Source organism: Lepisma saccharinum, chromosome 18 (assembly GCF_977018435.1).
Source record: "Lepisma saccharinum chromosome 18, izLepSacc3.1, whole genome shotgun sequence".
In the NCBI taxonomy this organism is placed as follows: Eukaryota; Metazoa; Arthropoda; class Insecta; order Zygentoma; family Lepismatidae; genus Lepisma; species Lepisma saccharinum.
Genome location: NC_139246.1, coordinates 14,533,364 through 14,550,975, shown reverse-complemented (window position 1 = coordinate 14,550,975; position 17,612 = coordinate 14,533,364). Strand labels below are relative to the sequence as shown.

Below are 17,612 nucleotides of genomic sequence, written 5' to 3'. Positions count from 1 at the left end.
GTTGCACTTGTACAGTTCAATGAAACAGTTAAGAAAGATTTTACATTTTATCCCTAGGGTGTATAGCAAGAAAAATAAGTAAATAGATTAGTGATCAGCTTTCCAAAGATGCATATGAGAAACTCGTGTGATGTACAGGGTTCGGCAACGAAATCTGACGGTTTGTAATTACAAATAAAAACAAAACTCTTCTATGCGACTGATTAAATTTAATACATGTTGTACTACATATCAAAGCATTTTAGGAAAATAGCATGAGTAGCAGTTTCATGCAATTTCTTCACAAGGATAGTTAATTTTTGAATAGCATACCTGTGAGGTGCAGCAACTGAATCTGATGGTTTTTGAATCAACACTGAATGGAAATTGCTTGAACTAACGACATTCACCGTAATCTGCATGTTCCCAGTTGGCAAAGGCGTATTCAGGGGGTCTAGACCCCCCCCAATTCCCTTATGTTTTTTGTGGATTCTGAAAATAACATCCACTATTTTTCTATTTTTTTTTAACTGTCTTGGTACAGTAAAGAAGTTCATCTATTTTTTAAATAATATATGCAGAGGTGAAATACTAAAAACAAATACATTGCATTATGTTCCAGACATTCAAAAAAAAAACTATTGTCAATGTGTGAAACTCGATTTCTAGAAAAACATAAATCACTTCATGTTTTTGTTACATTTCCTCTACCTTGTCAGTTAAGTGGGTGTGCCCGAGTGAACCATCCCAAGCAAGTGATCTTCTAGCCGCAGTTGAAAAGAGGACTTTCTTGATTGTACTCCTTATCTGAGAAAAGTTTTTCAGTTTTACTGAACAGTAGTCAAAGTATTTAGAGACCTCATCACAATTTTGCCTCTGCCTCTGCCTCTGCCTCTGCTTCAGAGACAAATTAAGAGTGAAATATTTCATACTACTTCTGAAAAGTGTGAACACATTCAATTCTGAAATTACGATTCAAAGAATAACAAAACACAATAATGTAGAATGACTAGCCATGTGAGGTTCTTTTTTTGTATGTATATCTTAGAGAACGAAACGTCGCAGATAAATTCAATAAAAACTACTAAAAATAACTGTTAGATTATTTTGCATGTACAAAATGTGGTTATGCGAACCTTCAAGAAGAACAATACTAATAAACAAGATAACTATCATCGTACTATTATAGAGGGGGACATGCCAGTGGCCTTGGAGGATGGGCAGCCCTGGCTGGACCACCACAAAATTTTCTTTCTGGATACGCCCCTGCCAGTTGGAATAACATTTCACTGTGGGTAAGGAACTTCAAGGAGACGGCATCAGTAATGAAAAGAACGCCTGGTGGGCATCGTAAGGTTTGAAATCCCGAGAACTTTGAATGGGTTCGGGTCTCTGTTTTGATGAGTCATTCAAAAAATGAACTGTCCTTGTCAAGAAATTGCATGAAACTGCTACTCATGACATTTTCTTAAAATGCTTTGAGATTCATGAGAATCTGGTGCACAGGCTCCAAGGGTACAGAGGGACCACAATCCTGCTTCAATCACAGTGAAATTGGGATGAGTTATGACTAGGGAAAGAACTTACTTTAAGATGCAAAATTATGGTCGGGAAATAAAAAAAAAATGTTCTCTGAAATTTTTTTAAAAAACGTGCTAAAAAAAAGGTTCTGATAAAATGCCTTTATTAACGTCTAAATCAGTTACATTAACATCCTTATAGGCCGACTTTTGGGGGAGGGGGAGGGTAATGCACTTTCGGCACCCCCAAAATTCACACAGAGGGACAGATTATATATACAGCGTGACTGGTAATTAGATGTATTCCCTGAAAGGGCTTAAAGTAGAGACAATTTGCAGTAAATTTGACCATATGATACCCCGTCCGAAAATTAGTAGTTCGAGTTTCAATTGTTTTTTTTAAAAAATGACAATTTTCCACATAAAAAGATGAATTGAGAAAAAACTGCTCATTGTATGGAACTTATTTCAGCGTTTTCTGATAGCTAACAAATAAGTGGTTCATTGAAAAAAAAGTTTTTCCCAAATAACAATCACATGTAAGGAACGGGTGGGTCTAAACTTACAAGTGATGATAAAAAAATGCACTCTTAGTTTACTTGGCAACGTATTAATAACAAAAATGGTATGACACGAAGCGTACAAATTACGTAAATTACTTCCTTGTGACATCTGCTATCCAACAAGGTACAAATGTTGCTAACATTCACATTTGTGTACAAGAAATAATACTTCATTCATCTTCATGTGAATGGAATCAATGAACAATACAATTAAAGAACATTACATGTCTTGCTCAAATGGGCACCTCTGTTACGAATGCACGCACACAGGTTTTTATGGACATTTGTTCTCTTAACTCGTGATGTGATGGTGTCCTTGATGTGTTGACCAACTGTTAAGATCCTCTCCCTGAGCTCTTCTTGCGAGTTTACCGGTGTCTTGTCATGTGGCTCCAAATGCAAAAGTCGCTAGATGGCAAATCGATCGGGGGATCGAGCTGGGCAGTCATCATGATGATAAATCATGTCACGTCTTGTAGGAGGCACATCCTCCAACAACATTGCCATCCTGTTCCTCAAAAAATGTTTATAAGTGATGCCATTTAAGATTTTGGGCAGGAAAAATGGCTCGATGAAATGATTGTTGATTACGCCCATCCATACTTCTGCTTGGGCATGCGACAGTGGCTGGATGAAAATTACCCAAAGAAATGGATTGGCTGAGGCGGTTCGATTCTCTGGCCGGCTCGATCCCCCGATTTGAAGCCTTGCGACTTTTACATTTGGAGCCACATGACAAGACACCGGTAAACTCGCAAAAAGAGCTCAGGGAGAGGATCTTAACAGTTGGTCAACACATCAAGGACACCATCACATCACGAGTTAAGAGAACAAATGTCCATAAAAACCTGTGTGCGTGCATTCGTAACAGAGGTGCCCACTTTGAGCAAGATATGTAATGTTCTTTAATTGTATTGTTCATTGATTCCATTCACATGAAGATGAATGAATTATTATTTCTGGTACACAAATGTGAATGTTAGCAACATTTGTACCTTGTTGGATAGCAGATGTCACAAGGAAGTAATTTACGTAATTTGTACGCTTCGTGTCATACCATTTTTGTTATTAATACGTTGCCAAGTAAACTAAGAGTGCATTTTTTTATCATCACTTGTAAGTTTAGACCCACCCGTTACTTACATGTGATTGTTATTTGGGAAAAACTTTTTTTCAATGAACCACTTATTTGTTAGCTATCAGAAAACGCTGAAATAAGTTCCATACAATGAGCAGTTTTTTCTCAATTCATCTTTTTATGTGGAAAATTGTCATTTTTTAAAAAAACAATTGAAACTCGATTATCTCGAAAACTACTAATTTTCGGACGGGGTATCATATGGTCAAATTTATTGCAAATTGTCTCTACTTTAACCCCTTTCAGGGAATACATCTAATTACCAGTCACCCTGTATATAATTACATACATATACACATATATACGAGGCTTGTCCGGAAAGTAAAAATACAAACACATTTGCACGTTAGGGGAAAAATGCGTACCAAAGTTGGCAACACTGGCACTAACCGTGATCCATACGACGAGGATTGGGAGTGAGTCGATAGTGCTGCGTTGAGTCTTGTGCGAGGAACACACGTTGAAAATGGCAACGGCGATACCGAATCCCGCCAAGTGTGAAGTGCGTGCCGTGATCAGGTTTTTGCAGGCACTAGGAAAGCATCCATCGGTGATCCACCAAGAAATTGTGACTTTGTACGGGAACGTAATGAATCGTCAAAATGTGGCGAAATGGTGCCGTGCCTTCTCAGAAGGTCGATGTGATGTTCATGATGAAGAGAGAAGTGGGAGGCAGTCAAAACAAACGGAGAGGCATGTTGTCAAGTGGAATCCGCTTGAATCATAAAGCCCGCCCCCATGCAGCGAATGTCACCAAGGATCTGCTTGCACTGTTTCATTGGGAGGTTCTTCCCCATCCGCCATACAGCCCCGACCTTGCACCCAGCGACTACCACCTGTTCCTGTACCTCAAGAAAAATCTTGATGGAAAACACTTTGCCGACGACGATGAAGTCAGGGAAGAAGTCACAACTTGGTTCCAGATGCAGGCGGCGGATTTCTACGATTCAGGGATACAAAAACTTGTTCCGTGTCTGAACAAATGTTTGGACAATGGTGGCACTTATGTGGAGAAATAGCCTCCGTATCAGTGTATCAAGTGTATCTTTAGTTACGAGCAATACATTTATTTTATATCTTATTTTTGGTTTGTATCTTTACTTTATTTTATATATATATATGTATGTGTATATATATATATATATATGTTTATGCCAACGTTGCCCGTCAAAGAATTTACCTTCCACCCAAAATTTATCTGAATTTGGCACCTCTGAACATTCTTTATTCAATATTGTAGAAAATAACATAATTAGTAATAATTAAATAAAGTAACCAGTATTTAGCAAGTAATCGTGGCATTTACTGGGTTTAAAACAACTTGTTATACTGGGTTACATTCAATATTTCTGTGTTTCTGAATGTAAGTCGCTGACGCTTTGAGCTAAGGAGATCCTTATGTGTGGAGAACTAACATATCTTTAAATTATTGGGTAGCAATGATTATATTGTACCATTTTGTAGCTCTCTTTCTGCTCTACAAAATGAGACTATAGGATTTATGCAGCTGTTCAAGAAGAGTAAAAATAATTTATTTTTCTGCCAATTTTTTTTTACAAAACATGAAAGAAAAGAAGGGGAAAAAGGTGCAAAGCATCAAAGAGGGTGTAAAAAGGTGATAAATGTGCTAATCTCATAAAAAGGTGCAAAAGGTGCAACAAAGTGTGTTCAGTTTACTTGATTTCATGTCCTAAAATACATATCTCAAACAATCGGTATGAAAACAGCTATATTTTTGGAAATGTGCTGCACCTCAAAATCCATTCGCTAGTTATGACAGCTTCATTTCTGGAAGGAGATCAAAACACTAAGTTACTAACACTAAGTTGACCAGATTTTTAAAACAACAAAGGAACATTTTACATATTTTCCCCGGGAAAAAAAAGGGTTAAACAGGGATGGCAAAATGTATACACATTTTAATATTAAAACTGTTTCATCCTAAATGCTAATATGCTAATGAAATTATAGGTGATTATCAATGTGGATTTAAACGTAACAGATCAACTACAGATCAAATTTTTCACATCAGACAGACACTTGAAAAAAAATGGGAATATAATCAAAATGTCCATCAGCTATTCATTGATTTCAAAAAAGCATATGATTCGGTCAAAAGAGATAAATTATATAATATATTAGTAGAGTATGGAATACCTAAGAAGCTTGTTAGTATGATAAAAATATGCACCAGTGAAACAGAAAGTAAAATTCGTGTGGGTATTAATATGTCTGACAAATTTACAATTCATGATGGGTTAAAACAAGGAGATGCATTATCTCCATTGCTCTTTAATTTTGCCTTAGAATATGCTGTAAGGAAGGTAACAGAAACTAAAGAAGGACTAAAATTAAATGGTGTGACTCAGTTGTTAGCATATGCAGATGATGTAGACTTACTGGGGGATGATGTGAATACAATTAAGAATAATGCTAAAATATTTTTCAAAACTGCTAAGGAGATAGGTTTGGAAGTTAACAAAGAGAAAACTAAATATATGCTTACAGGCCGAAAGCAAGTGTTAGGTAATAATCAAAATCTAATTATTGATAACAACTCGTTTGAACCAGTTTCCAAATTCAAATACTTAGGAGTAATACTAACAAATGAAAATTTTATTAAAGAGGATATAAAAAGTAGGCTTAATTCAGGAAATGCATGTTACTTCTCTCTTCACAAACTTTCGTCTTCTCGTTTAATATCTAAGAAACTAAAAGTTAAAATATACAAAACCGTAATTTTGCCTGTAGTATTATATGGGTGTGAAACTTGGTCCCTTACATTGAAAGAGGAACATAAATTGAGAGTATTTGAAAACAAGATCCTTAGGAAAATCTTTGGACCTAAAAGGGATGAGGAGACAGGTGAGTGGAGAAGGTTACATAATTTAGAACTACATAATTTGTATTCATGTCCAGATATTATTAGAATAATTAAATCAAGAAGACTTAGGTGGGCAGGCCATGTGGCACGAATGGGAGAGGAAAGAGGAGTTTACAGGATTCTTGTTGGGAAACCTGATGGTAAGAGACCTGTAGGAAGGCCAAGACGAAGATGGAGGGACAACGTTGAGATGGACCTAAGGGAAATCGGTAGGGATGGAAAAGAGTATATAGAACTTGCTCAAGATAGGGAAAGATGGAAGGCCTGTGTTGCTACAGCCATGAACCTTCGGGTTTAAGGAGGCTAGGGAGTAGTAGTAGTAGTAGTAGTAGTAGTTTCATCCTAAATACTAGTACTTATGTTTGAAAACAAATTAAATAAATATTGTGTAAATGACTTACAGGTGATTTTAACTGCACTCCAACCAAGCAATCCTTTAGAATTAGAAGTCATTTATTGATAGTTTGCTGATCAATGGATGAATCGTCTTCTGTACATCCTTCTTTTCAAATAACATTTTGTAAAAGTTTACACACGTATGATTTAAGTTCGCCTTATTAATCAACATAGCTTTCAAAGTTTGTATGGAGAGAGCCTTCTTGTCATTGTCCATAAACCATTCATGTACAAAAACACTCATTCAGTGGAGGCATTAGTTCCAAGTAAACAGAGAAGAAATGCCAATAGTTTAAGAAAATTGGAATATGGCAATAGTTCATAATAGAAGACAAGGTGTATTGTTGCAGTAATTCTATGCTGTCACAAAAAAAAGGGGGCATTTTGGCATCCTGTTGTACATTTAAAAAAATCGGGACAGAGACTCAAAGATGGGACTGTTCTGACTAATATGGACGTCTCGTCATCTTAGCTAACACACACTTTCATTTACTTACATGTCCAGCTTAAGTTTCTTCCCATCAACTGTTATATCCATTTTGGGTTTCTCCACTGCCAAATCACCCCAACCTACGAAAAACTTTGGTGACAAGGTGAAACACAGGATGATCATGCTCGAAAAGACGAAACTAACCATCTTCTCGGAAACAGACATCGGCCCAAGGTTCTCAATCTGGTTCAAAAGCAGCCTGGTGATTTTTGCTGTCTTCTGCTCTTGCACTGCGGGATCTAACTTCCTGTGGAAAGAGTGCTTAGGAAATACTCAAGTGTTTTTTTTTAAGTTTACCACAATATTAACAATGAATAACACCAATACCCTCTAATAATACTAGTACCTTCTAATTCCAATACAGGGTGGCTATTCTAATACTAAGCCAAAATTTAACCTTAATTCTAGATATATAAATAACAATAAAACAAAATTTATGATATTCAATACAATCCGAAACATGGATTTTGAGTTACAAACCCTATGCATAGACAATGTGCTCATAGAAACTGTATCTTCAGTAAAGTTTTTGGGAATAACACTAGATCAAAAATTAACGTGGGACGAACAAATTAACAACATCTGCAGTAAATTATCATTTAATCTATACCTGCTAAAACAAATGGCTGAATATAATTTAACAGAAATTAACAAATGCATATATTATGGACTAATTTACCCCTATGTTGAATATGGCATAATAGCTTGGGGTGGATCATTTTATAATAATACTGTCAGAATACTGAGACTTCAAAAGAGAGCACTTAGAATAATGTACAAACTAGGCTGTAGGGAATCTTGCAAAGAGTTATTCAGGGAAAAACAAATAATGACAATATACTCCCTATACATCTATAAGGCTATAATGTTTGTTCTAAATACTGGAAGCATGACTAAAAATAACCAATTACACAACCACAATACAAGGGGGAAAGATAATTATTACCAGAACCAACACAGACTCAATATCTCAAAACAATCACCAATGAATGCCGGAAAAATATTCTACAACCAGCTGCCTCATGACATAAAACTGATATCTCCAAAAGATAATCAAATACAAACAATAAAAAAATATTTGACAGATAGAGCTCTCTACAGTATCGGAGAATTCATGGAACAAGACAATACAAGGCCAATGTACTAAAAAAGGTGTATTTTAATTGTATTCTTATTTCAATCAAGCAACAATGATAATGTGTTTTTTTTATTTTTATTGTAGTGTAATGAAGTGTATTTTTTCATTTTTACTTTGGTGTAGTGATGTAATGTACTACGCAATGTTTCTCCTTTTTTGTTATGATATACTTAACTAATTATTATTTCATTATGTATCTTGACGTTTTCCATGCCCTTTTAAACAAGGGTCAACGGAAGAAAAATAAAATTCAAAAAAATTCAAATTCCACGAGAAATCCTTTAAGAATAAAATGTTACGATATGAGATTTTGGCCAATGGCAGTAAGTACTCATATAAAATTTACTGATGCCAATAACCAATATTCTACTGATAAAATTCCAAATCGTCCTTGAAGAATTTGAATAGTTCATTGGGAGCCTTAACAAATGTATGTTACAGAATACTGCAATGCAAAAGAAGCTGCATATTTACACATTCAATTTTTAAAAAGTATGGAATGGAAATTATATGTTTCTATCCATAAAATTATAACAAAAGAAGAAGAATATTTCACTAAATTGTTAAGACATTTATAGATATATCAGAGCAGTAAAATCATCGGTAATTTTATTGATAAACTGATACACCAATATGTCGATGATCGATACCAATTGATAGAGGCACATATTTTTGGTAAATAAAAAAAGCAAACTTTCAATACAAAAACAGTCAATTTCGGGTTCAAAAGAGGTAAATAAAATAAAATTTCAATGGATCAAAAGCAGTATATAAAATGACATTTTGGTTTTAGAATTGTGAACATAATCCAAAAATTTGATTAAAAAACAGCACTTTTTACAAAATAAACATAACCCTTCTAATAGCACATTTTAGTTACCAGAGTATTAACTTTATTCCTGTATAAAGGGGCCCATTTTTGTTTCTCAAATATTTAAAGCAGAATTAATCAATTTTTCATGAAATGCGCAACTCACAGGATAATTCAAACTTCAGAAAGTTCCACGTCGGTAAATAAAGTCCAAGTTTCGTGTTTAAGAGTCTATTTCGCATTTTGCAGTTCATTTCGCATCATTTCGTGACAAAACAGGGTAGGAAAATGCACCTCACACCTTTCAGAAACATTAAAAATTAACATTAAAATGTGTTAATTCACATTTCGTGTTTTCATCAAAAATGAAATATGCATGCCCCTACCAATCGAGTATCAATTAATTTTCCCTATCGCTATATTTTCAAAATGTTCTTGTCAGGCACAGTCAGTTCCTTTTTTTCATGACGAGATGTGTCCCCATTGAGTGCTGATTCGATTCAGGAGTCATGTGTAACATCCATGTCTCGTCCACTGTAAGAAGTGGTCTGTTAAGAAACTCAAATATCAAACTCTCTTCTATTCAGTACCACCTGGACATTCTCTGGTGCCTGAACACATAGCTAGTATAGTCCTTTGTGTAGCATGGGAAGTGTCCTGCCCATGAGTGTTCATAATTGTCTTCTTATCACTAGGGAAAGGATTTTAAAGTGCAAAATTATGGTTGGGAAAGGGAAAATAGGTTCTGAAAATGTTTTCAAAAAGGTGCAAAAAAAAAAAAAGGTGCAGATAAAATACCATTATTCAATGTTCTATTTCCTTGCGCCTTCTGTATATAATGCACGTGGAGCGCATAGAGAACTATAGTTCTGCCGAATAGATTTTGTTGAAGTTTGTGTTTTCTGTCGCAGGTTTTGCTATATTATCTTGGGAACTATTGGGGATGGAATACTATTTAATAGCTCTGGTTCTGCTCTACAACATGAGACCATGGAATTTTATGTAGCTGCTCAAGAAGAGTGAAAATCATTCATTTTTCTGGCTGAAGCATAAAAGAGGGGGTAAAAAGGGGATAAATGTGCTAATAGAGAAAAGGTGCAACTAAGTGTGTTCATTTTACTTGATTTCATGTCCTAAAATACATATCTCAAACGATCGGTATGAAAACACCTATATTTTTGGAAAAGTGCTGCACCTCAAAATCCGTTCCCTACTTATCACTATTCATTCTCTGCTTCACAATTAGCCAAGTGGCAGAGAAGTAAAGCAAAATAAACAATAGCGAATAAAACAAATCAATCATCACATGCAACACTAAAAAATAATATTTTTTCTCGCTGAATTATGAAAGATTGAAGCAGTAGCAAGCCATTTCATCTCATGTCCCAGTGTTCTCACAACTTCAGATTTTTCACATTATGAGACAGAAAATGTAATATGTGTCATAAATCCCATATGAATTTTGAAGTTTGTTCATGAAGAAGCAAAAGCACATACAACAGATGAAAAGATGCTGACAATTAGGACTTTGAGTTTTGGTGTTAAGTCCAACAGGCACAGAAAGGGTAATTGTTGCTGGACTTACAGTTTAAAGTGGAATCCGAACCACTTCTGTCTTTGCCGGACCTGGGATCCCTTGATTGCACAGAAATGTTTTCAGAGAGGAGGACAGAAAAAAATAGAGATGTTTTTTTATAAAAGAGACGACAGTTAGTGGGAAATGTACAAGTTTGTTTTGTGACAGATGCCATGGCTTAGTTACAATTTCTCCACTAGGAGGCAGTAGTGTGCAAACATGTCATTTCAAAGTAGACAGAAAGCTTTTTGTGTCTGCAATATGCTAAAACCGAGTCAACTGTTAGAGTGCAATGTGGTTTTCGGACCAATTATCATGCAGAAAATGCCTGCTTGTGTGTTGCAAAATGTACAAGAAAGCCAATACAATAGTCTGAGACTTTCAATCATGTACGAATATTGTCTCTACTGGAAATTGCTACTGTTTTCAGTAGACAAATTCTATTGTTTTCAAATGTATTCTACTGTGTACTGTGAAATGTACTGAAATCCTATTGTAGATCTACCGTATAGCTACTGTACTGTGCAGGAGGGCTACTGTACTGAAAAAACAATGTGAATAATAATGCATAATACTTGCTACAATATATTATAAAATCATTTATTGACTCCAAGAATAGACAAATTAATTCTTGACACTACATTTTCAGTGATTTTGAAGTGAATTGGAAAACAGTACATGAACTGCATTTCTACTGTTTTTCTAATGAATACCACTGAAGTCAGATATATCTTAATGAATAAGTTACTACAATTCTTTCTTAAGAAATAACTCAACCTTAAAGCAGCTAGCAGTTTGAATACATGATCATGTCAGTTGATTTTTTATTCAGCATGGGACTTCTATGGTTATTATTATATTTGTGCAATGCAATTGCAGAAAGGATCCATTTTTTGATCAATGTAGTCAACAGTGTTTGCTTCTTTTGATTTTTCAAGCATTGAGTGTCAGGTCTTCATTTAAACTAATGTTTTGCTGTTTTCGTGTGAATATAGGAAGAACAACAGTAAGTTTTTCAATTTTCTACAAGTGTGTTAACCACAATGAAGCTACACACTTAAAAACGTGTTCACTTTATTTGATTTCTTTGTTGTGTGAACACATTCCTAAGTAGCAAGTTCCACATGCTTTACCATACAATTATTTTAGTTGTTTATATGATTTTTCCATTGCATTTGCAGTTGTATATAGATAATAAAATTTTCATTACTGACTGTTTTCAGACAGCAATATACTGAACACAATAAAGTATGTTAGTTGTATTATTATATTACTGAAAAAGTTAAGAGTACAGTTCAACTACTTAAGACAGAGCAAACAGTTGGTCTAACAAAAACAGTAGAAAACATTAGCAGTACAGTTCAGCTACTGAAAACAGTAGAAACAGTTGGGCTACTAAAAACAGTAGAAAACATTAGCAGTACAGTTCAGCTATTGAAAACAGTAGTCTACTAAAAACAGTAGAAGACAGTAGCATTACAGTTCATCTACTGAAAACAGTAGAAACAGTTGGGCTACTAAAAACAGTAGAAAACATTAGCAGTACAGTTCCACTACTGAAAACAGTAGTCTACTAAAAACAGTAGAAGACAGTAGCATTACAGTTCATCTACTGAAAACAGTAGCATACTAAAAACAGTAGAAGACAGTAGCATTACAGTTCATCTACTAAAAACAGTAAATGTTTCAAAACACCCATTGATCTACTGAAAACAGTAGACAGAATTTTCGGTAGAGGTTTACCAGGAGTCCTAAAAAAATTAAGCAAGTGGAGAATTACAATTGACTCACATGACTGGTGTATCCTAAGCAAAAAGACTTGTCTTTAAACCATTCCATTTGATGCAGGCTCACACTCTACCAGACCAAAATCTCATTTACCAATTCTGTTTGAAATTGCAAGAACGTCTAGAGAAGGATCGGTTTGCACACAAGCTTGTGTTCAGTGAAGAGGCATTCTTTCATGGTATGCAAAATCCTCATGCAATAGCACATTCATGATTCTTCTAAGATTACTGTGCTTTGTGCAATGCCATCTAGAAAAGTTTATGAACCATTTTTCTGAGCTGATAAAAACTGTTACCGGTATTATTTACATGTACATGTTGCAGCAATGGCTAATGCCTTGGTTACAGGGGGATAGTGAAAACTTCTGTTTGTAACAGGATGGAGCTTTTCCACATTTTTACATGGAAGTTTGGGATCATCTGAATGTAATTTTACCTCAGCAATGGATTGGACGACAGTCAGACGAAGACTCACAACTTATTCCCTGCCCTACCAGGTCACCTGACCTCACTCCAAGTGACTTTTTTCTGTGTGGTTATGTTTACTGTGTATACCAAGAGATTTACCAGAGCTTCAACGCTGCGGTTGATATGTTGGGCAGCATGTGGCAGGAGGTTACAGAATTGATGTTACTGAGATTTCTTAGAAGTAATGTTCCATCTGTCTTGTCACTCAAAATTGTTCCATTTTTAGTCTGCAACCATTCAAATGAGGTATTGTTCTGTGCTTGTGGTCTGAAGTATGCTGCTCCATGACGATGCTACAAGAGTTTTTGACAAAGCATAACACAGCCCCCCTATTCTCTTGATTTGGCACCTGTAAACTTCTTTCTCTTTCCGAGGAAGAAATCCATCCTTCCTGAAAGGATGACAGAGGATAGAAGTGATTAGAGAAAATTCACTATGGGGCCTGCAGGATCTTCCACAAAATGCGTGCCAGAAATTATCCCAACAATTTACAAGAGAGACCTAATTTACAGATTATTACTAATCTCACTTCGGTATTCCAAAGAAGAAGATGCTCATGAGAAACCAAGAACCGGCTGCGTTGATTAACATTCCGGGTATGGCCAACAACATCCAACTCCCAAAGTTTAAATCTCCAGCTTCTGGATAAAAGCTGAAACAATTTGAAAACTGATTAGCCTCTTGCTTACCATGGTCAATCATAATTTCTTATCCAGGGTATAAAGAATTGTTGTCTTTAACTTTGCACACTACTTAAATACATGTATTTTTTTTAGTGTTCAAAATATCCGAACAAAAATAAAATACAGAGTGTCCACAAAGTCCCTCCTTGGTTACAAACGTTTGTACCTTCCAAAGTTTTCTTAGAGAAGTGAAACATATGGCAAAGTGTGGGATAAGTCACCAAGTATTTGGACGCCATCAGTAAACTTCCACATGAGCACCTTTAGCGGCATTCCAGCATTGCATGTGTGATATTTCACAGACGAAATGTAAGATTCTAGATATGATATTGAATAAAATATTCATAATAAACTTATTTCATAGAATTATGAAGTACTTTATAGGATGGCATAGCCTGAAAAACATGAACGAAAATGTGTTACGTGTGTAACAAGTTAAAGCCATCATTTGTCTGTGAAGAATACAGATGCTAATAATTTTTGTTGGTGAAATACGTAAATTATACGTATGCATTCACAAATATTTAAACCTTCATTTAATTAAAACCATGAATAATTTTCAGATTAATTCAATTTGTTACTTACATGGAGTAGAATGCCCCTTTAGTTGAATGAAGCACATTTGAGCAAAATTATACTTCTCCCCACCTTTGCCAGATTCCTCTAAGAAAAATGGCAGCACATGTCCTGTTCATCAGTGTGTCAATATGTGGGCTGTGTGTTACAAAGCATGAGCAATTTGCACCTTGTATGCACGGAATTGCAAACTGACTTTCATTGGACTTCAACCTAAACCCACACTAATTACACTTAATTCCTATGTCAATCGCTGGCTCTTTCTTGAAAGAGCACATACACTCCTGGTTTCCTTGAATCTTTCATACCAGAACATTTTGTTTTTCACGTCAGGCATGAACGTTGCTTGGAACAAGTTTTTAGTACATGTGTCTCGTGATAGGATAGTACATACTACACTTTTTCCATACTTTAAACACTTTTTTTTTTTACTTCTTGGACACATTGTATCTAAAGATATCTGTTTGACAGTTACGCGGAGATAGGTAATATATTCTGATAAGATTACTTTTAATTTTTCAGCGCAAATTTTTCTTCACGATCGATTTCACAACCCATCTGGTGGCTTTGTCAAGCATGTACTGTCTTGCTGTGGGCGACGTGGTTCCTTCTTCTTCCGCTTGTGCTCGTGGTGGCGCTAATTGATGCGGTCATTTCACTTTCCGCCATTCCAGTGTGGGTGTAGTGCTTCCATCTTTTGCCACGCATTGGGTTTTGGCACTGTAGGCATCAGCTCTCGGTCTCGTAGTCTGCTTCCATGGAAAGGCATTTATTCGCAAGCGCAGGCGGGCTTTTTTGTGAACACTTAAGGCCCGTGCTTGGACACAGTTCCTGATTAATTAATGGCACATCAATGGGATCTAAACCTCCTCCCGCCCACACAAAAAAAATTACACTCCTCTATCTTAAAAACTTCAGAATGCACTAAGGTTTGTAATCAGGAAGGAATTTTGTGAACATCCTGTATAACAACATTTCTGCACAAAATACTTCAAAACAATAGGCTGCTTGGTGGAAAAAGTAAAATGTGTTTTTGGATCTCCTATTCTGGAAAGCAAAAGAAACCTTAAACTTGCCTGATCTTTTCACGGTTCTGATATCCTGGACTTTTCCAAATCGCCAGCCCAGGCACAGCCAGACAGATGTGTAAAATTTACTGTGTGCTGAAACCGGTGGTATCAGTATCTTGTTCTAGTTAATTAAGGGTGCCAAACTGTACCTTTTATTTATAGACTGAAGTTCTATAATAGTCTATGAGTGCTCACTCAATCTAATTTCAACCTGATGAATATGAACAGGGTATGTATGCTGCAGGACCTCAAAGGAATCCTAAAAATTGGCTTCTGCAGTAGCTTCTAAACTGAGATTCTGAATCACTTTATGAAGGTTATCTGGAAATCAACCTCTGGTGAAATAGTAAAATAAAACGAAGAGGAGAGAGGGGGGAGATAGTATACACATTTATTACATGCATATCTACACTACTACTACTATCCCAAGTAACCACCACCGTTGGAGCAACATCAGTTTTTACGTGGGAAAGGTTGGCTTTACATTGGTTGGCAAATTGACTTTACGTTGGGCCAACGTTTGCCCAATCATGAAAACATGAGTCAATATCACTTTTAAAAACAACTTTTTAATGCTAAGACAACTTTCAGGAGAATGCTAAAAATTCTAGAGTGTAAAATAAGTGACATGGAACAGTGTTTCTTTTCGAATATTTCAGTCACAGCACATACTGGAAATATAATATATTTTTAATGAAAGTAGAAGCTATTTTTAACTTGCAGTCACTCACCAGTCCTTTCTCAGCTGCCGTGAATGAAAGATGTGTTGGGAATTGCTTATTGCTTGTCTTTTTAGCTGTAGAACAAGAACATTCTTACAGGTATTCTTGTGAAGGTGGTTAAACAATGTTATGTTCAGACTAAATTCCATGCAAGGTGGAAAACTAAGCAAACTCTAGAAGGTTTTTGTGCTACCACTTGAAGGTATGGTGCCTTGATAACCATGATACCATGTGACTGAGAAAGTGCTGTGTACTTTTCCTTATTTTCATAAATAACTTGAACTATTGTTTACATTTGGCCTCACAATAAATTATGTATATATCAGAAAACAAACCTATCCAGTACGTTGGGCCAACATAACAATACGTTGGGCCAACGTTAAAACACACTTTGGCTAAACGTCAAAACCACACATTGACCCAACGTTGGAACCACGGCCAAAATTACAGTTGGCCAACGGTATTATTTTGCTTTGAGCCAACCGTTGGCCAACGGTATTTTTTGCTTTGGGCCAACTGTTGGCCAACCATTTTCAGTACGGTTGGCCAAACATTAGGCCATCCACTTTTGGTTACTTGGGATCCCTGATTCGAATTGCTGCCTGGACAAGGGTGTTCTTTGTGAGTGCCCCTTCATCATATCTCGCACACATCCTTGCAATTAGCCAAAAGTGGCAGAAAAGCGAAGTAAAAAAAAAACGAACCAGTCAATTATCAGTACTACTCAACGTAATCACCATGTGAGATGAGACACTTGCTGCAATGATGAACAAACTTTTGAATGCTCTTGTCATTAAAAGTTCCCACCTGAAAGCCAACCACAAACTAAGCTCAACAATTTTTCACTGTCTCTGAAATGTCCTTCACTCACAACAGATATACTCTGCTGAATATCAGCTGCACTGCATTTGTCATTTGCAAAGAGTTGAATTGCACATATAATTTGGTAACTGGCAGGTGTCAGTCACTGTCTCCTTGGTTACTTATAAAAAGCAGCTCTGATGAAATAAAAGAGGCAATGGCTTCTCAGGTGGTGTGAAAACTTGGCATTTCACATCTACATTTGCAAACGCTGTCACTGGCGAGCACCATTCAAACTTGGTGGGCACTTCTTATAACAAGAGCACATAAAAGCTTGTACATCAAAATGATGCTCTATGATAAAGGAAAAGTTCCGAAAGTTCCACAAGTTTAACGTGTTAAATGATTCATTGATTTGGTCTATTTTACTTCGCTTTTCTGCCTCTTTTGGCTAATCGTGAAGATGGAGATGAGTGATGATATGATGATATTGATGTTGAAACGATCACAAAGAACACCCACACCCAGACTGGGATTCTAACCCGAGACCTCTGGCATTGTAGCATGATATAATAACCACTCCGCCACGGAGACCGGAGCGTGTTAAACAAGTTATGGCCATTTGCTGTTCCATAAAACTTGTCATTAAGATTTGGAAGTTCACTATGCTTAGAGCCCAGAGCTTCAGGCACTTATTTTGGTTAAAATTAGCAGGCAGCAAGGCATTTACAACATGGAAAATAGGCACCAAAAGCAAAAAAATAGGCACAACAAACCAAAAAGTGGCAAATTGGAAGTCACTATAATTTCATTCAAAAAGTTAAAATCTACATGTAAATAATATTTTTACTTTCCTTTGTAGCCTTGATTGCACTTAACCACTAGTTTTTTTAAAAGTTTTTGACATTCATAGATACAAAAAGAATGCTTTTTCATTTGAGAAAATTATCTCTCTCTACTTCGAAGGAAGTAATTGGAACATACATGCAACAGGGTATTGAAGAATGATT

The 17,612-nt window shown here is 36.0% G+C and overlaps 1 protein-coding gene across 1 annotated transcript in view; it reads right to left on the bottom strand.

Moving 5' to 3' along the window:
* Positions 1-17,612, bottom strand: part of LOC146002670 (solute carrier family 13 member 2-like) — a 101,365-nt gene that overhangs the window by 44,458 nt on the left and 39,295 nt on the right. Inside the window, exons 7-8 of the mRNA XM_083140634.1 lie at positions 13,280-13,402; positions 6,978-7,217 (exon numbers count right to left, since the gene is read on the bottom strand). Coding sequence (XP_082996760.1) covers positions 6,978-7,217; positions 13,280-13,402 — 363 coding nt within the window. The remainder of the gene's footprint in view (positions 1-6,977; positions 7,218-13,279; positions 13,403-17,612) is intronic.